The sequence below is a fragment of the Poecile atricapillus genome, chromosome 1 (assembly GCF_030490865.1).
Source record: "Poecile atricapillus isolate bPoeAtr1 chromosome 1, bPoeAtr1.hap1, whole genome shotgun sequence".
In the NCBI taxonomy this organism is placed as follows: domain Eukaryota; kingdom Metazoa; phylum Chordata; class Aves; order Passeriformes; family Paridae; genus Poecile; species Poecile atricapillus.
Window position 1 is genome coordinate 70921728 of NC_081249.1, and position 21693 is coordinate 70943420.

General features: G+C 36.2%; 1 protein-coding gene across 1 annotated transcript in view; it reads left to right on the forward strand.

Moving 5' to 3' along the window:
- MIPEP (mitochondrial intermediate peptidase) overlaps positions 1-19696 on the forward strand; it is a 66828-nt gene extending 47132 nt beyond the window's left edge. Inside the window, exons 17-19 of the mRNA XM_058829198.1 lie at positions 11767-11888; positions 12686-12759; positions 19455-19696. Coding sequence (XP_058685181.1) covers positions 11767-11888; positions 12686-12759; positions 19455-19549 — 291 coding nt within the window. The 3' untranslated portion in view covers positions 19550-19696. The remainder of the gene's footprint in view (positions 1-11766; positions 11889-12685; positions 12760-19454) is intronic.
- The last annotated feature ends 1997 nt before the right edge of the window (positions 19697-21693 follow it).

The window sequence follows — 21693 nt, forward strand, 5'->3', positions numbered from 1 at the left end:
GAATAATGCAAATCTCGATTTCTGGCTGGCCATTGCTTATCTGTTCAAAAGTATACAGAATTTACTGCTGGCTTCTGGAGGATGAAATTCCACTGGGATTTCATTGCTCTGTTACTGAATCCAGAAGGTGATGACTCCAGGCAGGGGGCAAGGAAATGTATCTGCCTGTTTTTGTAGTGTCTGGCAAGTTTTGTTGCCAGAGGAGATTAGTGTTGCTGGGTTTGGAAAATGAAGAGCCGTTTTGCACAGGCTGGACTCTTGGGTCCTTGCAATACCTTTAAAAACCAAACAGTCTTCCTTTTGGTTCTTCTAAAAAACAAGATAAAATAAAAATGGTCATACTTTTTCCAGCCATTTCTTCCCGAATGTACATTGTGTCGAAATCTGTGCACTGTGGGGAATAAAGTACTCTGCTTTTGCCCCAAACTTTTCTTCAAATCATAGCTTATTTCTTATCTCTTGTGAAGTCAGTTTTCATTTATTATGGCCTGCCTTGCAGTTGATGATATTGTCTGCTTTTAGAGTGTCTCCTCTGGTCTCTTCTACCTTTGTCCTCAGGATGCCCAGAGAGGCTTTTGAACATGTATCAGGTGACCCTTTGATCAATCTGAGACATGATCAAAGTTTCTCCCTATAATCTGTTGCTTATTCGCCTCATGTGCCCCAGGATCAGACTTGAAAACTACTTTCCTTTGAGACAGTCATCAAAACTTAATGGTGTGCCATTGCTAGTCCTCTGCCAAACATAATAATTGCTATCTCCTGCTGGGGATTTGGTTCAATATTGTAACAGAAAATGACACACAGGATAAACAGACTCTGCAATGATACGGAGTTTGCAGCCTCCTGCAGTTACAGCAAAGAGCTCTCAATAATGAAGTGGTTATACAATAAACACCAGCTGCCCAGATCATCATACCTTTATTTTCTTTCTAAGTAGTTTTAGTTATTGATTCTTATTTTCAGAAAATTATTATGGACTTACCTATTAATTAGCTGTGCATTGTAGTAACCTTTTCTAATATGGAATTTTGGTGGGAGATGCTGGTTTGATGGTGACTGTGGGGAAAAATGGTTTTGAAGAGTTAGACATAGTGAATCTGGGTTCTTTTTTAGATCATTGCCTAATAGTCTCTTTTTTATTTTTTAAAATTATGTGATTTTCCAGTTGGCTTTTCTTTCAGAAACAGCTGCATTTCTTGTACAGTGCTTGAGCAGAAAGTGTCATGATGGAATTAACATATCATTATAATCATATTTGATAAGAGGCAACATGTTGGTATATAGGGTGCCTTTGATATTTTTTGGAACACTGAATAATTTGCTGTGTACCTTTTTGTTTTAGCATATTAAAAATGCATGCTAGTTTAGAAGGACCACCTTTACTGGTGCCATAAAATGTGCATCAGGTTACAGGTTTGATTATGGTTATATAGTTTTGTCCAGAGTGCAAGTTTCTTTGGCAGCATGGCCTATTGTTGCTAGTTGTTGCTAGTGTTTGGAAAGACCAAAACACCTGTGAGACCAAAAATGTTAGCCAGCCAAGTTTGCCAACAGAAGACAAGGCAAGTATTGTGAGAGATACCCTAGAGCAAAGACAGGTATGAAAATGGTGTATCACCAATGTGGTTGTTAGTCTGTCTTCTTCCTGCAGCTGGGAGGACTCTGCCCAGACAGGGATCCTGACCTTGGAAGGCTCCACCTAGGTCCTTGTCTTAACTTGCTATGGTTATGTCTGTCATGTTCCTGACAAAGGAAATCAATGGATGAGATGCAACCTAACATTTGGAGTGCTTGCTCAGGGAGGCTGTCAGGCACTATGGGAAGATGTGGCTTGCCATGGGTGCTGAAAACACAAGTTTTTCATTAACGGGGAACATGCAGAGGCATGGGTGTTTGGTTGGCTGAGGAGAAGTTGATGTCAATAGGCAGAACTGGCTTCTCTACAGAGAGAAAATAGTTTTTGCATCACACATGGTTGCCATGAGCCAAAGCCTCCTGTTTTGTTGTTATTGAAGAGAACCTGTCTGCAAGAGAGTGTAGTTTAAACAGGCTTATTCCTCAGCTTACTGAGGGCTGGCTGGCAGTTTGGGTGAACTATCTTGCTGTAGAATCTACCATCTATGTCCTTGTGGCACCTGTTGTCTTAGGATTTCTTGTTACGTTTTTGGGGTGACTACTAATGTGCAGTTATATATAATTGTTTCTGTATAAAATTTCATGTGAATATCAGTAATGCATATAAAAAGAATAAATAGTCAGACTGAGCAAGCAATGAGGCAGCTGGCTTAAAGTAAATAAGTGATAACCTTTAACCTCTGATGGTAAAAGTGGTTTTGAATTCTGAAAACGTAACTCAAGTGTGAACGTAAATCTTAAAATTATTGGTAAGGAAGGCTAAGTAGTGGCTGCCTATTAAATTTTAAACTGTAATTTCACTTCATATTTATTCTGTCTAAAACCTTCTAAAATTTATTTTAGATTTATAGGCTAAACTATGATGTAACCTTAGAATCTAAGCAAAACTGAAAGCAAATTAAAAGAAATTGGTAGAAAAACCAGTTAAACTGGTAGAATTGGTGCTATTGCATTTAAAAAAAACAGTTCTGGGTGGCAGATGAGGGAATAAAGTTTATGGTGCTCATCAATAAAGTGCTAAGAAGAACTCAGTGGGAGAAAAAGCTTGTATATCTATCTGACAAAGAGAGGTTATTAGAAAAGTAAAAGCCACATAAAAGTGTGAAAACCAGAATACAGGGGAAGTTCTAATGAGCCAGAAGAAAAACTGCGGAAGTTTCAAGCAGCATAGAAACCAAACCCAGCAATAATGATTAAAAGCAATGCATCAGAAAGAAGAAAGCTGACAGATATTTGCTGGAACTGGAACGTAGCTAAGTATGGTGATTCAAAAGACATTATGTAGTTATCCAAGAGACTGAACCAAGGATACAAACCATCCTGATGCAAAAAATATTTGGCAGTAAAGGACCAAGCCTTTTAAAACTTTATTAAGATAATGAAAAGTAGAAGTCTTTATATGACTAGAGATAATTGCTAAAAGAATGCAAGTATTCAGAACAAAAAAGGCTAGAAATGCTGAGTTGTAGATTGCAAGTAGAGAAGGTAATAGAATTCCATAATTACTCAAGAAGCAAGAGGAGAGTGGGAGAAAGAACAACAATAAATGCCAGAGAAAGTGATATTCTATTCTGCCTCAGGATTTTTTGAACAGTAAGTGAATTTTGATTAGGTAAGTAATAAATGCAATTTTTGAGATGGATTGGAACAGTACTGAGATTGTGGAATAAAACAGAGAGAATGATTAGGTTAGATGTAGTCAGTCTGTCAGTATATTGAAGCTTGTCAAAACAGTGACTTGGAGGAATTATCACTCATAAGCTCATGAAGAAGTAGCAATGTTACGGTAACTGTTCTTATGAAGGGAGAAGAACTTGGGAACTATAGACTAATTGTTCAGATTTTGTCACTCAAAAAGTAGTAGAAGCAATTATTAAGCAGCTCATAAAGTACCTTGAGAACAATCAAGTGAGCAAAATAACCTCAGTTTAGTTCAGAACTACCTAAGGTGAAAAAAAAATCCACTTTCTTCCTAAGACATTGATTGATCTTGGAAACATGATGTAAGCAATTGATAGCATAACTCTATGCTTAGCAAGCTTTCTGACACTTGCAAATCATAATTGTACAAGCAGATTGTAGATTTGTGGCTGAGTCAACACACAGAAAACATTCTGACAAAGCAACTGAAAGCTTAGTGTCAGACAGGGGCTTATTAAGTAGACATCACCAGGAATCTGTCCAGCTTGGTAACATGAACTGTGAGGAAAGTTAAGGAAATCCAGTATTTGGGTAGCAAAGAGAAATTCATATGAGCATGTATGAATGGTATTGAAAACCTTTATGAAAACATTACTTGGAATTGAGGGTGTGATTATTTGTTTCTTATTAATGAGAAAATAGAAGGAGGGGAAAAATATATAATTGTAGCAAATCTGACTATGGATAGTATCTAATCTTTTAAAGTATTGTTAATTTTTTTCCTCATTTGTTGAAGAGGAAAGCAGACACCCAGTGTGTCTTGCATCTCTCTTACAGGCAGTTTTAAAGAAACTACTGTTGTAGAACACAGAGACATAAGTTTCATAGTAAAGCCAGAGAACCTTCATAGAGGTTGGCTTTTCCACTTTTTCTCCCTCTGCAGTTATTTGAGAAGTAATGATGTTGCTCATATTGCACTTTCTTGAGTTTTGAAGAGAGATGAAGTCATATGTTATTACAGAACCCCTTGAAGTTTGTGTAACCCCTTCAAGGTGATTTTTTACCTTGCTATGTTGGAAACTAAAGTTGTTTATACGGAGTGCAAGTCCCTGGATTAGTTTTCATATGAACCTTCTTAAAAGTATACTGTAAAATCAAGCTGAAGAATCTGGGTCTAAGGAAAAGATTAATAAAGGAATGCACAGTGAACTCTGGGGAAGTGATAGTTCTATAAATAATTAATAGCTAAACACTATTTCAGGAAGATTGGTGCCCTGCTGAGGTCAGTATTAAGTAGATGCTGGGATTTTCAAAAGCTCTTAAAGTCACCTTTCAACATTTGTTTAGGTTTCTGTCTTTGTGGAGTTGAGTTAATTTTATGATAAAGAAAATGCTGATAACAAATACCGTGAAGATTTGTTTTCCAGTGGTTATATGACACTATTCGCTGGGCAACTATCTTCAGCAGTAGAGTGTTTACAGATATCATAAGATATGAAGCACTTTTGAGGAAATTCTTTTTCCAAGTGTTAGTACCATGAAACTCAAACATACTTTAGTGACAGTATTTACCATATTTACCAGGTAGTGAACCATTTTAAGAAATGGTGCAAGAAGTAGTTGTATATGTGTCCTGTTAACCTTTTGAATATATTTAGATATACTGTACATATATATGAAAACACAGATAGCTTCATCTACTTTGATATGGTTCTGTTTTCATGGCTTACATGTTCTTTTTCCCGCCAAGACTACACTAATGGAGCTATATTTGACAGTGATAGATACAACTGAATACATCATTGCCATAAACACAGCCTAGAGAGTCTGAAATGAAATTCTCTTCAGGTGCAGTGAGAGACTGTCCTTTCTATGAAAAGTCAAAACAGAAAGGAACAAGACAGAGGAACTATTAACACCCTTACTTCACAGATGCAAGGTGGGGTGACTAATTTCTTTAAATTCACATTGCACTTATGGCAGATTAAGGATTAGAGTCATGATCCCTTAAATCTGTTCCTAGAATGACTCTAGCAAAAGATAGTAAATAATGCTGTAAACAGATAGTGATTTTATCTTCCAGTGTTGGTTCAGATACTTGATGAATTTGTACTTGCAAATATATTTTGCAGTTGCCGTGTTCTTAAGGTATTTCTTGAATTTTGTAAGGGCTTATCTTAAGCAGCGTTCATGATGTTTATTTTAAAATAATAGGTCAATACTTACAATCAGGTGTAATTGGAAAAGTAGTATAAAAAATTTGGGCTTCAGTGCAAGTCTGTACCTGATTCTACTTATCTCAGGCTTATGAATTTAAAGCTTCGGCAATAATAGAAATTACTAATTGTAATTGAAGAGGGGGTATTGCATGTGTATGTATGTCTGTGTAGAATTGCATGATATGACATGAAGAATTTGTTTGAAAATCATCTGTTTTCAAAATTCTTATCTTTTACTCTAAAGACTAGTTATAATGTTTACAAGTAACACTGTCTCTTAACTTGTCCAAAAAAGATCAGTTAAGGAACACAATAAAGAATCTATTTTCATATCTCTGCGTCTTTTAAAGATTGTGAAGCAATGCAAATCATACATACAGATTTTTGATATCACTGTTCTTTATTATCACCCACATCTCTTTCCCTCAGTCCCTTTCTGGGGAGGCAAGAAGAGGGTATAGAGTAAATAGTTTCAAATGATTTTGTTATAAGCAGCTCAAATTCATGAATAGTTTATAAATAAAAATGAAATATTTTTCTCTAAGTAATTCAAAGACCATATGGTACGTGTCTAGAATCACCTAAGTGGTTAATTGCATGTTAAATTCCTTTCCTCTTCCTTAGTGTAAACAACTGCAAAAATATTTGCATTCCCTGCCTTGCTAGATTTATTTACCATTTTATAATAAAAACACGGAAGTGTTATAAATTGAAATCTTAATCTCTTTCTTGACTCACTTTCTGAAATGTCAACTGTGTCTCTGGTTTGGTTTACTTTGTGTTCTCTCTATTCCTAACACAGAAATGCGCAGCACTGGAAAACTGAAGAGTACTGATAGTAAGTAAGTTAGAGGCGCAGCATGAGATGAGGTTTCTTGAAATTAGTTTTCTGTTATTCTAAGCAAGATTAGAAACTGCAGGAAAGAAAGTGATTCTTTAGTGCATTTTATTATTATTATGAAACTCCAGAAGAATGATGATGTAATTCTGTAATACCCATTAGAGGAGTTGAGGTCAAAAATCCAGAATGTAAGTTGACCGAGCAAGCTGCTGCATACCTATGGAGAGAGTTGTTTCTACAGTCAGGGAGTGCTCCAGCTTTTCCCCAGAGGTAGCTACTGGCACAAACAGTTTGCAAACTCTGATACTTACCAAACCATTTGTTTGAGTGAGAATGAGTCAAGGACATCTTCAAAGCACTGGCCAAAGTATGCTTGTCTGCGTGGCAGAGCAGCGTTGTCCTGGATTTCCACTGGCACTGATAAACCTTGGTCTAAGCAGAGGGAAATAGCCTGTGCTGATTCCCGTGCTAATCTCCCTTATCTCCTGGCTCCAAGGAGCCAGAGCCTGCAGCTTCCCCTTGACTCTCAGGAGTTTTCCACCCCTCCTGATAGCTAAATTCAAGGGCATTAGGAGCAATAGTATCAAGTCAGTGCTAGACACAAGGGGTTCTCTACCCATTGGCCCTAAAGGAGATAAGTTGGCTGCTCCTTTGGTGGGTTCTCTGCCAGAATGAGATTTTAATTAAGAAGGGAGAGGGCCCCAGATATCATCTCCATCAAATATTGTTCTTCATGGGAACAGTTCAACAACTTGCTCATTGACTTGATTACTGCAGCACACATTTTGTAATTAGAAGTCTTAAATGACAAAAATACTTCCCACTTAGTATTGGGTCTTTTCAGGTTCTCACTTGTGTTTTTTGTCTTAAGATGCAAAACAATATGGACATAAATATACTTGAAAGTATCTAAAGTCACAGCAGAAACTGCTGGAAGAATGTTTTGAGAAGTCCAAGCAATAGTCAAGAATTTCTGTGGGATTTCTTTTCAAAAGATGTAGTAGATTTTGTAGCACTGATTCTTGATATTCTTAGAGGAGTTCCCTGGAACAATGTTTACCCACATTCAAGCAAAATCTAGCTTAGTCTATATTAAGCTACCTACAGATTTTCTTTCAATTTATTCTTTTTACCATCACATATAAATTTTTTGTATCAGATTATTGTTGTGACAATATCAAGTTGTAAATTTAAAATTCAAATAATTGAATCCTAAACTAATGTAGCCTGCAAAATAGTTTCATTTAACTGATCCTACGACATTGTTAAAATGAATGAAGGGACTTAACTTTTGAATAGAAGATGGAAGGTATAGTAGATTATTCAGATTTCTCCTAAAGCAGTAATCCTATCCTCTCAAAAGATAATAGGATAAATATTTCTGTCCTCTACTATAAAGGAAGGCCTATGTGACTAGTTTGGGCAAGACACAGTTTAAGGTAGCTAAAGTAAAATGAACTGAATCTTACCCTAAGAATGTATTCTACAAGGACATTAAAAAAAATCCTGATAGGGTGTGAGAAATAAAATATTGGTAAGGTATTTTTGTTTTCACATGATGGGGTGGAAAGCCGTTACACATGGAATTTTGGAAATGCTTCAGACATGGTTATAAGAGAAGATTGATAATGTTGGTGGAAAAAAAGCCTGTTTAATAACAGCAGTGGATCAGTCACACACCTTTATTGCAGTCTGTTTTGCTGAATGAAAAGCAGGCATGAACATGACCTGTGGATGGCATATTATCATAACCCATGGGCTATGCTGTAAAATGCAGTGTTTTATAAACTTCTGGAATGGGTTCATGGAACTTTTTGAAGTAAGCGATTACTCAGAGTTTCATTAACTTTTTAGCTGCTTACCAAAAATATAACATTTAATAAGTAGACTGCCCTAGTTCTACATGTCTAGCCTTTACCCTGTCCAAAAGGGAATTTGATATTTCTTTTTTTTTTTTTTTTTAATGAAGAAATGACTCTTTGTTGGAAATAACACAAGAAATCAAGTCATCTTATAGCTGAATTTATTAAAATGGAGAAATGGACTTTTATGCTACAGGTCAATCATTTAGTTTTAAATACATTTACAGTGATGGGGGGTGTCTTTTTATTCATCATTGAACTTTTTGATGGAGCTGTAGCCTATATATTCATGTGCGTTTTAATATTTTATTGCCTAGGTCGTAGTCTCGTCTGTATGAAGTAGGAGGAGAGGAAGAGTTTTTTTTATGTGGGCAGGTAGCTCCTTGTGAATTAGGGTAGAGGATGGGTGTTTTAATGTTTAAATATATTTTTATAGGTAGCTGAGTCCAGTCTTGAAAAACTAATTGTTAGGACAGCATAGAATCAATAAATGTACTTGAATAATGTAATGAGTTCTGGGTAATATTGAAGATTGGGAATTCCTGATCGGGAGCTTTGTGTGAGGACTGGGACAAAAGCAGTGACAGGAAATGATGACATGGTAGAGTTATTCAGGCTCTAGAGTGGGGAAAAACTGTACGGATTAAAAAAAAAAAAATTAAATATAGGCTTCAAATTTCAGTAGGGAACAGCACTGTTTATTATTGCTTTTCCTTTACTGCTATTTCCAGTGGGAAATCAATCTTAGTTTGAGTTTGACTCATTCTCCATTTCTATTTATTGTTTTAGATACTGTCCTGTTCCAAATGAATTTTTGAGATTTCTACTTCATCATATTTGCAAGCCTCCGTAGATGCAGGCAGGGAGATGAGCAGTGTCATTCCCTGTTCTTTCTGTATCCATTCCTTTTCTGAGAGGAAGCAATGTGAAATTTGTTAGTAAAGCTTAGTAGCAAAGACAAGGTCAGACAAAATTGAGGAGAGGATACTGAGCCTTGTTTTAGGTGCAGACTTTGAAATCAAGCTTTTGGTCTTGGACAGATTGCTGAGTTGTTCTTTTCTCTTTGCTTAATTGTGATACAGAGTTACAACAAACCAAATAAATTGAATAGTTGATCAACCTGGAAGTGCAGATGAGCTGGTTTAGGTGCAGATCATTAAATGCCAATAGCATTTGAGTGAACAATGTAATCTGAGCTTTCAAGGAAGACATACTGTCTTAGTTACAGCTTATATGATTATCAAAGTAATTATTTTCTGATGGGAGAGGTAGAAATATCCTTCACAATGCCAAACACCTGGAAATTGTGGGGTTTTTTTGTAGCCTAAAAACTATTTCTGAGTATGTGAAACCAATTCATCACTAAAATTTTCCACATTTCAGAGACAGAGAGTAGAAACTTCTAATCACAACTTTAAAAACTTACTATAAAAGAAACTGACATTTTTCCTGCTTTGTCTTCTAAAAATGTAGTCTCTCTGCTCTGTTTCAAATTGTGCTTTTAGTTTAATGATTTTAGTTGTAATTAAGGGACTAGTTAGAAAAACTATAGATACAAAGTATAAACATGGCAAGCAAAATACCTTTCAAAGCAATGTGGACACTCTGTGTCCAAGCTGGATGTTGTAACATGCTTGCATTACAATGAGACACAGTACAGTGCTTTACCTTAAAAAAAGAGAAAAAAAAGGTTAATAATTTTTAAGAATTTGTACCCTGCATCACGATAGGAAAATTGAAGACTAGAAATTTTTTTTCATCTCATTTAACCTTGCTACTCCTACTTTAGTTGTGTAGGTCACCTGTACAGGCTCAATTGCTCACCCATGGCACATTCCATTTGTTTTGGGCACCTGTCTTAGGGTGGAGGTAACCATCTTGTAAAAAGGAGCTTTTGAATGGCTGAACCTACAGCTAACTTCGAAAACTTAATTTGTAGGTATTGCTAAGAAAAGGTAGCATAGCCAGCCACTTGTTTCTCATCAGCTGTTCAAAGTAATGTTGGCTGAGGCACCATTGGCTCCCTTTTCTTTTAAGGAAAAAAAAGACTAACTAAAAGACATACTTTTTTTACCCTTTCAGTTGGTCATTTTTTTTAGAATACACATACATCTGTTTGGGTAATGGAGATTAAGATAATAATCAGCACTTTCTTGAATAAAGAAGCGTAGTTTATTTCAGCTGTAAAAAATGAGGAGTTTGTTAATTACAGTATGCTAAAGAGTCACAAAGACAAATAGTTTTGGAAAATTACATACGTCCTTTCACTTTTTTGTTTGGCTTTATCAGGATTTCAGACACTGACTGTAGCATAAAAACAAGCACCTCTCAGCCCATGGATTTAAATTTAATACATTATTTTTTATCTTTACTTCCTCTTTGAAACTCTGTTTTTTCTAGTACCTGCAAAAATCATGACAGCAGACATATCACGAGAATGTTAAGAGTTTTGACTTTGGATAGGACAAATAAGTTAGGGTACTTGTTTTCTCTCTGGAGTTTCCTCAGCGCCAACAGCAAAGGAAGTTTCGTATTCCTTCCTTTATACAGTCATCCATTCTCATTTCAAAAACTATGCCTGAATCTGTTGGGAAACAGCATTTCATTCTGGACCTACTAGCCTTTACACATCACACTGAAGAGGTGATGAAATCTTCATGCTTGGGGACTTTAGACAGAGCCCTGATAAATCTCTTCAAAGCTCACTTTGCTTTGAGTGAGGGTTGGACCAGATGACTTTTGGAGGTCTGTCACAATTTAAATTATTCTGTTGCAGTCAGGGAAATACAAAGAAAAAGGTATCTTGATTTTGGTGAAGTTAAGGCTGATAGTTCTGATTTTCTTTGCTAAGAAAACATAAGGAAACAGTCAATACTAAGCAGCATTAAAACATAAGTCTATCATCACTTGAATGAGTCATTATGTGAAGTAACAATACATAAATGAATAGCAATATAATTGTGGATTATAATCTGCTATATATATATATACACATTTAAAAATGTTCAGACAAGTCTGTGAATTATAGCTTTGTGTGTGGATGGAATTTGTGTACCTCTAAGATTGTTGCCATGTGGAATGCTGTATTTTTTTTATAGCATTAAACACAAGTCACTATTACCATTTTGTTTCTCACAAAAGTTATAGATTGGACTTTTCCGAGTGGGATACTGCACTTACCCACATGGAAGATTATAAAATATTGTGTTACTATTAACAAGGTAATTGTGGGTTTTGTTCACAACCAGTAGAACTACAACAGTAGAACTACTCATATCAAATATGAGTAATTTATTTTACTGCTTGATTTTCTCCCCTTCTGACCCTATTTATATATAGTTTCAATCTTGATGATCAGCATATTGTATATACAGCATTTAGACTGAAAAATGCTTCTTCCAATAAAGGATTGTTCATTCTGGGATTTATTTCTGGTGGCTATTTTTTTTTCTTTTTTGTTTGTCATTAATAGTATCAGATTTCTTCCACCATACATAAGAAAATCTTGAACAATATGAAGAATTTAGGAGATAACGTGGGGTTTGTTTTTTTTTCCTTCTTACAGGCCTGGCAGCTGCGATTCAGTCACCTCGTGGGCTATGGTGCCAAATACTACTCCTACCTCATGTCCAGGGCTGTTGCCTCTATGGTGTGGAAACAGTGTTTTGCTCAGAACCCATTTGATAGGTAAAAACACAGAAATGTTAAATAGGATGAAATGCTAGTTGCTTCTGGAAAACCTGAAACAAATTAGGTTGGTGGGCTTTTTTGATGCAAATTAGTTTTTTAGCATTTTTCTTGATTTTAAGAGGACTACAAAGCAGGAAATCACCGCAGATATATATATATATATGTATGTATATATATATATTTATATATACACACTTTGGGATATGTTCATTGGTGCAAAAAAAATGTGTCAATGTTTTAAAATACAGGTGTGTCAATTGGGAGGCACTGAAATCCCTATTTAGATGTAATTAGAGAGCTTGAAATTAATAGATGCCTAATTGCTTGTAATTTTCTATTGAAATCAAAGCAACTGTGGATATTAAACAAGCTTCATGTCACCAACTTCAAAGCTCAGTATAGTTAACCTACTCGTTTTGCTTTGTGAAATTAAAAAGCAAATTGTGAGGTCACAAACTGTAAGCATTCCTATACCTTTGCTGAATGTTCAGGACATTGTAACAGAGCAACTTTTTCCCTTTGGCACAATGAAGCCTGAAATGTTGTTTGCAAAGTAACTTCTATAAGCACCAACACACACTCATAATTATTACATTTGTCTAGTTCAGTTCCTCATAGTGGGATTTTAAATGTAATTTGAATTTGAGGAGTCAACATGGCATCAGTCATTGTTTCAGGGTGGAAAATTTCATTTGGTCTCTGTCTGTGAATTCTGTAGAGATCCTAGAAGCAAACCTGAGTGAAGGCAGGACAGGTTGTGTTTGCAGATGGCTCTAACACCTGTTTTTCTCCAGGGCAATGGGGGAGCGCTATCGTAGAGAGATGCTGGCACACGGCGGTGCAAAGGAGCCCATGCTGATGGTGCAAGGTAGGAAATAAATTCTAACTGTTTTATTGTCCTGCAAAAGGAAGAAACTTCAACTTAGCTGCTTGGTCTTTTTAGTTTAATTATGATGTTCACTGGATTTATGAAAGAAAAATTTAAGTGACTGGTCATCACCGTTGTATCATGGTCAGTAGAACTCCTTGTGGTACGTGGAATACACACAGATAGCTGGGCTGAAGTGTTGGAAAGGTTTGTATTACAAAGCTGTCTAAAGAATTCAGAATAAACTTGAAGGAAGGTAGATTACGTAATTTCTTGGATACAATAAAGTAGTAACTTTTCCATAAATGGAATTTATTATATCTCTAGTTACTTACTTTGTATAGGAGAAATTGAACTTGTGTTAGCCATATCATTTCAGTGTCATCAAAATGTCTTTGGCTGTCTCAGTACTTCAAGTGTACGTTTTCATGTAATACAGTTCTGACAACTGTAATAAAGAAATGTAATTCATTATTCATATCACTACCATATTTGCCTTTTGAACCTGGAAAATAACACTTAAAAGTCATTCATATCCATAGCAAAAATACTCTGTGTTCATACCTTAAAAAACAATGCCAGGAGAATTAAACAAGTTTGGAAGCTGCTAACTTCATCTCAAATCTGTGAAATCAGGGTCAAGACTTTTCTGTATAATGTTGCAGAATTCAAACCAAACATTATTTTTGCTGTTCCTAAGATGAGCACTTGCTAAGTCCTGGCACATCTTTCATTTTTTCTCTGAAATTCTTAGTATTAAGAATGAATATGAATTCACTGGTCTCTGTCACTCAGTTTTAGCAGACTGGAACTTGTGGGACTTTTTCTACAGATAAGGAAGACAGTGGTAACGTGTCTGTATTTCATCATGAGATTGGCACAGTTTCACGACCGGAACATTTCAGTTCTTTGACCTATCTGTTTATATTTGAGGCCATGACCTCTGCTCTCCTTAGACTGATCATGTATTAAGCAGCTACATATTCCTTAGGTTGTCTATTTATGTTTCTGATCTACAGGGTTACTTTTTATTCAATATGACTTCCTGAACTTACTTTTCTGTACCGTTCTTGAAGAGTTTGTGTTTGTTACCTTGAAAAACTGTAGCCCAGAACTGTGGATTAAGAAGTTGCATGACAGGAATATGCATCTTTACAAGCATGTCCAATTTTTACACTGTAAATCATATGGTGGAGAAAGAAAACTGTTTTTAAACAACAGATATGCTTATGATCTCTTTCTGGGATAAAATCTTTATTTTACTAAGCATGGAATTTTCCTGCAATGTCCTGGAAACTATGTTGAAGTTGCTGGCAGTGTGCTTCCTTGAATCAAGTACTACTTGAATGAAGTTTCAAAATTCATCTGTGGATGGTCCTACGGAAAATCTATGGAAGTAAAACTGGCTTTCCCCCTTGCATGTGATAGGATCTTACTGGAGACAGTGTCAAAGGGCTCACTGAAGTCCAAGGAGGTGATGTGCACTGCTCTCCCCTTTTCTGCCAGGCCAGTTATTTCATCATCTAAGATTATCAGTTATTTAAGCATGACATGCCTTTGGTGAATGCATGGTGAGTATTCCTGATTATTTTACTGTTCATGAGTCTAAAAACAGTTTGCAGGATTAGCTGGTCCAACACTTTGCTAGGGTCTGAGGTGAAACTGACCAGCCTCAGTTCCTTGAGTTCTGCTGCTTGCTCTTCCTGAAGATAGACATGACTTTCACTTTTTTCCAGTCTTTTGGGACCTCTCCTATTTTAATAGAGAGTTGCCTAGCAATGCCATCTGCCAGCTCCCTTAGCACTCAGGGGTGCATCCTGCCAGGGCTTCTGGGCATGTTTATTCCCAGTTTTCTTAAGTTGTACCATGATCTATACACCTTCCTTGCTTCAAATTATCTCCCTGGTCACTTTTCTATTCTGAATTTCACTTTTACACTCTTTATACAGAAATCCTGATATTCAAGATTATAAAAAATAACCAGTGTTCATCAGCAGATTCTTTGTGTGTATCCCAATGTTCATATGTACACAGTAAAAGTAGTTAAGTGAAAAACTTAACATGCTTGAACGACTCCCTGAAGAATGAAATCAGGGTGACTCAGGTGTTTTGACAAGACAATAACTTGATTGCTGATTGATTTGGATTATTGGAAGCTAAATCATAGAACACACCTGATGAAAAAAAGTTATATATATACTTGATTGGTCTTTATTTATTACAAAAAAAGAGAATTTATAGAGAAAAGTAGGAACAATTCAGTTTGTTTAGGTTCAGTGAGCTTCTGATTCCTCTTGCTGCTTTTTTTCATTACCAATATTCCAACTACTTGATTCCTGTCTCTTGTTGGTTTCCATCAATTGCAAAACTGTGCTCCCACAGCAAATAACAAAAGATATCTGATTAAAGACAGATTCCACCAAACTTTAAAGCTTGTTGATTTTACTCCTCTTCAGAGAAACAGTCCAGATTCTGTGCTCACTAGTGCCCTATTTCAAAAACTTCTTTAGGTTGTTATTTCAGGTGGTTTTTTATGTGGGCTTGCACATGTCTGGCTTTCGGATGCACATCTGCAGCCTCACCCTTGAAGTGCTTCCATACCTCATTAGGAAGTTAGCCATGTTCATTGGTTTTTTGATAGCAGGTTATTTCATGAGCACATTTCATTTACGCAGTTTCTTTGTTATGATTTTCTTCTCAGAATCTGTCTATTATTTTTCTTTTGTGTTTGGATATGACCCTAGCTTTTCATCTTTCTCCAACATGATTCCATAGATGTACTGATAAGGAAAGATAAAGGATCTGACCTGTGGAGTTAATGACAAGGTTCCTGTTTGAACTAGTCTTTAATTAGGAAACACAATATACTTTTTTGTTGTTGTTGTTTTTGTTTGCATTTGATTCTCTTGGTATTTGTTTCCTTTAAAAAAAACCAAAATTATAGAGGTTTTTTTGAAAACTTTTTAAACATTTTCTGGTGACCTTTTTTTATCTTACCCCTTGATAGTCAATGAAATTCAGAAATAGTCACAAATATGAATATCAGGAGCAATTGAAAATGGGTCAACAATGTTTTGTCCAAGAGGCTTATTTTCTTCTAATTTTTCCTTAGAGAAAAAGTACATTTCAAGAAGAACTTGATTCCTCTGTCATTTTGTATTGACAATATAGCTCTTGTGGATTTTCTTCTTCCTAGGACTACATGGCATTAGGGATTCCAAATTCCTTTAAAGTTATATAACCCAGGTGTCCTTTCCAGGTCCAGTTGTGTGCTGGTTGCAGGTCTGAACAAGATTCAGGTGTGCACCATTCCTCCCTCTCTCCCTTGGCACTCCCTGGCTGGAAAGAAACCCAGGTGCATAGGCAGAAAGTGAATTGCAGTGTGAAAACTACTGGGTTGGATGTTTTGGGAACTGAGAGTATATTGTGGAGTGCAATTCTCCTGCAGCCTTGGTGCAGTCACATTGCCCTTGGGGCTTCTGAAGAAGTCCTTGTGCAAAATGCATGTGAGGTTGTGTTCTTGCTTTGTTGATGCCCTATTACACTGCAATCATACTCAGCCCTGTGCCTGCATGGTAACCAAACCAACTGGCTGTGTAAATAAACACCCATTTGCTCCAATGCTGTTTGAAAATTTGCTTTCCCATGCCTCAGACTGTACTTCATGGAGTAACTATAATTTGAAGAGGCTGCAAAAATCTTCAGCTAGTGATTATACATCTCTTTGGAAGTGTAAGAAATACGCATAAATCCTAGAAGGTGATGTGAACGGTAACATATGTTAACTCAAACTACATGGACCCAAAATAATTAGTGTTCCAGGGGATAGAGGCCAAATTTTGCCACAGGCTTTATCCTTCTCTCAATTTTCAGTGATTGTAGGTTATAGCTAACCATCTCTCAAAAGGGCGTGGTTAACCACAGTGCTGTAATGTGAAAGAAACTTCAAAGCAGCAAAGATAAGCTATGCAGTTGCCTTAGGCTTGGGAGAGACTGAGCTGAAATAAGAGTTGGGCTGAACATATTAAAATACACTCCTAAATTTGAAAACTGCAACCATCAGACTTTGTGGACATCTTACTAAATCATTTAGACTGAAGTGCTGAGTACTTACAATATATCAAAGCTGATCTTGCTTTGATATATTTTAATGGGGTTTGAAGAGAGACATGACCACTCTTTAGCACATCAGTGTAGAGTAAGAGGTTAAAACACAGAAATACCATCATTGCCTGTTTCTTTTGGAGCTGTCTACTCTAAAATCTGTAGTTATTTATTTAACGAGGGCACCATCATTTCACTACAGTAGGAGTTCTTTAGCAATGACCTCAGTTACTCTTTGTCCCTTCTTTGCAAAAGCGAAGTCTGCTTTTGATGTCAGTGTTGGGAAAATAGGAATGCAATAAACCACTAATGCAAGAAATCTGTTTTTGTTATCGAAAGCTGGAACTACTGGACAGGAGGTCATTTGACATCACCATTGCCAGAATGATTTTGGAATCTCCAACATATTTAAAGCAAACCTGGTTTTAATAGATAAATACAATTTGTAACAAGTTTTGAGTGATATTTGGTAAGACTGTATTCAGCTGCACTAAAATACATCCAAGTATACTGTAGTTAATTACATTTCTCTTACTCATTTTGTAATATCCAGGGTTGGAATGTTTTTGTTATGATTTGCCATTTTTATGTAATAGGGAAAATTAAATCTCCTGAAAGATAACTTCTGCCTGTCATTATACTATTGGCTCTTTTTTTTTTGCAATGTATTGATAACTGGCAGAAAAATTGTTAGTGTGTCAAAGAATTGGCTGAACATTGTCCAGACTGGCTATTTTTTATGAAGTCAGTATTGGAAGGGGAGTTTTGTGTAATGGGCCTCAGAGAGTGGTGGTTATGGCCATCTTTATGTACCATCTGTGCAGCAGCATTTTAGTCATCTCTCCATTGTGATATCTGGTGAAAAAGGAATGATGGTATATGTTCCAGTGGGCTGCCATCCCTGTCATCTTCTTAAGGCACTCTCTCCTCTTCTGTGAAAACTGCAGGAAAATATGAATTTAACTGGAATTTTTCCAAGGCTGTTAGGGAGCAAATATGCATGTTCCTCAGCCAGGAACCTGAGAGAAAAAGTCTGCAGGAGGCCATGGCTCTCTGGGGAGCTCAGATCAGTAGCTGGGTATCTGCACACATCTGTTTCTCAGCCCAGCACATAGTGAGCCATTTTTCATTGTTAACTACAAGTAATTCCACCATGATTTTTCTAACATTAGAGTAGAGTAGAGTAACAAGTTTACTAAGTACTTTGAAATATTAATTCTGTTCTCTTTCATTTTGAAAATAGCTTGATGCAAACTTCATTTAACAGCATTTCAGTCAATCTATATATAGTGTGAGATTTGTTTTCCTTTTGTTGCTTGCTATTAATCTACTGGGCCATGGCAGTTTGTGTTGACACTTGTAACAAGTGTTTAAATTAGATTGAAATGGAATTCTGTAAGGTCTTAGCAAGAAAATTCTTTCTGGTTGCTCACACCAATTTACTTTGAGCTGTTCTGTTTCCTGATGGGTTTTGAATCATTGTGTTATAGTAAAAGATGATAGTCTTTTAGCAGCATGCAATTATAATTTCCACCAAAAGCAAATATTGTTGAGGATGTGAAAGAATGTAAGTTAATGTTCAGTAGGTACACTGATCAGAAAGGGTAAAACAAGGTTATATTTACATTGGCAGATGTCAGAAAGATCACTTCAAAGAAATACAAAGATTGAATTTTACATTATTTGGCAGTTGTACTGTTGGTTTTTTGGTTGTTTTTTTTCCTGGTAGAAGTTATGCAGTAAATTTTCATGTGTAATCTTGAAAATGTTAATAACAGTGAAAAGACCAACTATATGTGATGCTAAATACAAAGAAACATCTGAAAAGAATTTAAAGGGTATGTTCTCATGCTGTCTAAAAATTTGGATTCTGGAGAGGAAGAGGTGAAGTTTTTAGCTTCTCTGTTTATAAAATTACCTGACAAAGTACATGGGCATGATTCTAATACTTCTAATACATACTCATTATGCTAATTTTCTTGTCTGTTATAGTGTAGCCAAGTGCTACAGCTAAAAGATACAGTAATTTAAATTTTTAAGAAAAGGTAAGTCTAACACTCTAAAAAAAAGCAAAACTAAAATGTGGTATATTGAAAATGCTTTTGTTTATGTTTTGTGCCTTGTCAAAAATTTCAGATACAGCTGTACTTTAAGTATTAAATTGAACGGTTCTAAGGTGTGTAATGCTTTGAGAATTTTTTTTTCCTGGCTTGATCAGAACTGAAACTTAGCAGATAAAGATTTATGTACCTGCTCAATCACTAATTTATTTCAGTCATTTAAGAATGACTGAGTCTGAAGTTAAGTTGCTTTGGAGCAGATATAATTCCCTCTTTAAAAAGGTCATGATGACAAAAATCAATTAACAGTCTTGAAACCTGTCAACTTTGTGAAAATGTGTAACAGGTGTCTTGAAATTTAATAATCTCTCTACACGATAATTGCATATATTTTTTCTTGACAAAGAAATCTGATAGCTGTTTCTGTTGTATAGTGATATTAAAAGTTAGTTATCAGTAAGTGTTACCACTGACCAAACTGTCAAGGTCACAGCATCCTGATGAAAATTCTCTTGTCTTGCTTTTTTGTAGGTATGCTTCAGAAATCCCCTTCAGTTGAAGATTTTGTGGACGCCCTTGTTTCAGACTTAGACCATGACTTTGAAACATTTATCATGGACTCATAACAACAGGACTGAATTATTTTATGGAAGATTGCGTATGTTTTCATAATTGTGGATAAAATATTGTTGTGACTGGTTTCTCTTTTTGGTGAACGCTTTTAGAGTTTGACTGTTCATGTTGGTGGAACAGTAATAAATACTTTCATTGGATCACCTGGTTTCATTTGTGAAGATGACTGTTTTCCATTGCATGCGAGCTTAAACATGGAATTTGAGAGAACAAATCCTCTAGAGTGTACTGTTAGAAAATTTGATCTTGTTGGAAGAGAGTAAATGGAAATTGAACTCATCTTCATGGTGTCTGGAAGGGTATGAAAGGTCTTTCTGTACATGCACGGATTCACTATTAGGACTTACCTCGTGATGTTATGGCCCAGAACCGTTCACACAGGTCTTTCTCAGGTGCTCATGGATTTTCTTTAACTTTGTTTAACCATGTTTCTTATAGGAGTCCTGTATTGGGGAAGAGCAAATTGTGTTTGAAACAAAGGGAAAATTGGAAGGGAAGAAGTGAAAAACTAGGAGCTGTATTTGAGATAGGGAAGAGAAAGATGGGACAAGTAAACCTGTAGTCCTGCTGGTCTGTAATGGAGAATTTTGGGTGAGGAGGAAAGAGATATGTTGCAACACATTAGAGAGACAAAGGAGTAAAATGGGTACCCCACAGATGATCTGGTCACTGCAAGTTTGTTCACACGGAGTTTCCTTTTAATGATGAGTGGATGAGTTTGGGGAACTGTTTAAAGTAAAAGAGGGCAGGTTTTGGAGGGGAAAGAAAAGAATTCAAAATAAATATGTTTTTCCAGGGTAGACTGTAACAGTTTGGTAAGGTTGCACATTATATAGTGGATGATGAACAAAGGGAATGTTGTCAGTAGGTTTTTCTTTTTCCCTCTAAGTAAATTAGGAAATAGTGTTTGAGGGTGTTTTGGGTGGAAAAAAAAAAAAGAAAACTGGTGATTTTTTCTGTAGGAATGGCCTTGTTTAGGGGTCTTCTGTAGGTTGTTAGGTATTGTAGTTGTTCTGCTCAGCAGAAATGCAGTGAAAGAAGCAAGAGAGGAAGAGAATGAAAGTTGAAAGAGGGCAAATAACTGAGAGAGAAGCAAGTAAAGGTAAAAGAACCCAGTCAGAAAAAGAGGATGTTTGGGAAGGGATAAACAAGAGTGAGAGCTGATTGGATAATTTGCCCTCTTTTTAGCAGAATCTGTGCAAAAGGATATTGTTTGATATTTTTACCCTGTTTTTTTCACTACCTGTTTTTGCAAGGTGGAGGTTGCCTTGTGTGAGTAGTGCTGTCATTCTGGTAGAGGTGGGTTTAGACATTTTTAGATGCTTTGATTAAACCATAGTAGGTGCATTTTCAGACATGTACCACAACCAGGCTTCTGGCCTGTGCCGCTGACTGGCTGCATTGTGTGTCTGCAGTTGTTCCCTGAGAGGGAAGAGTGAATGGTTTTGCTTAACAAACTAGGTGGGCATTTTGCTGTAAGTAAAGTCATTAAAAAACCCACAAAGTGTCAGTTAAGGTGTGAGTAAAACCACTTTGTGAAGATGGGAAGGCCTGTGAAGTATACAATAGCTGATGAATGTAAATTTAACAACCCATAGTGGGGTATTTAATGGAAGTGTATTTCAAAGGGAATTCAAGGGTGTTGCTAAGGGAGCCTCGAATTGTTTGTTGCCTGGGTTTTGTACTGGAACAAACTAACGATTATGTTTATCTGGAGCTGGCACACGTTGAAAGATTCATTGTGACAAAAAGAACTTAGCAAACGGAAATCCTCGTGCTGACAGGGCTCTGGAAGCACTGCGGTAAAGAAAATAAAGCATCATAATTAGCGGAATAAGCAGAGCATTTACAATTAAGAGATTGCCCCTGCATTTCAATTTGAAAGAAATTCAAGTGGTATTGGATTTGGTGTACAGATACCTCTTCAAACTATATGTAGTAGTCACATTGTTTTATGGTCATGGCTGCTATTCGTTAATTCACCACCTCATTTGATCCTTCTGCAAACAACAGTCTTTTCAAGGTTTTATCAGAGTGGCATCAAACAGTTTCTTCCTAATGTGAAATCAGATACCATCAAAGAAAGGAAGAAAATCTTGCCTTTTTGCCAAAGGATGGTGGATTGCAGCTTATTGCT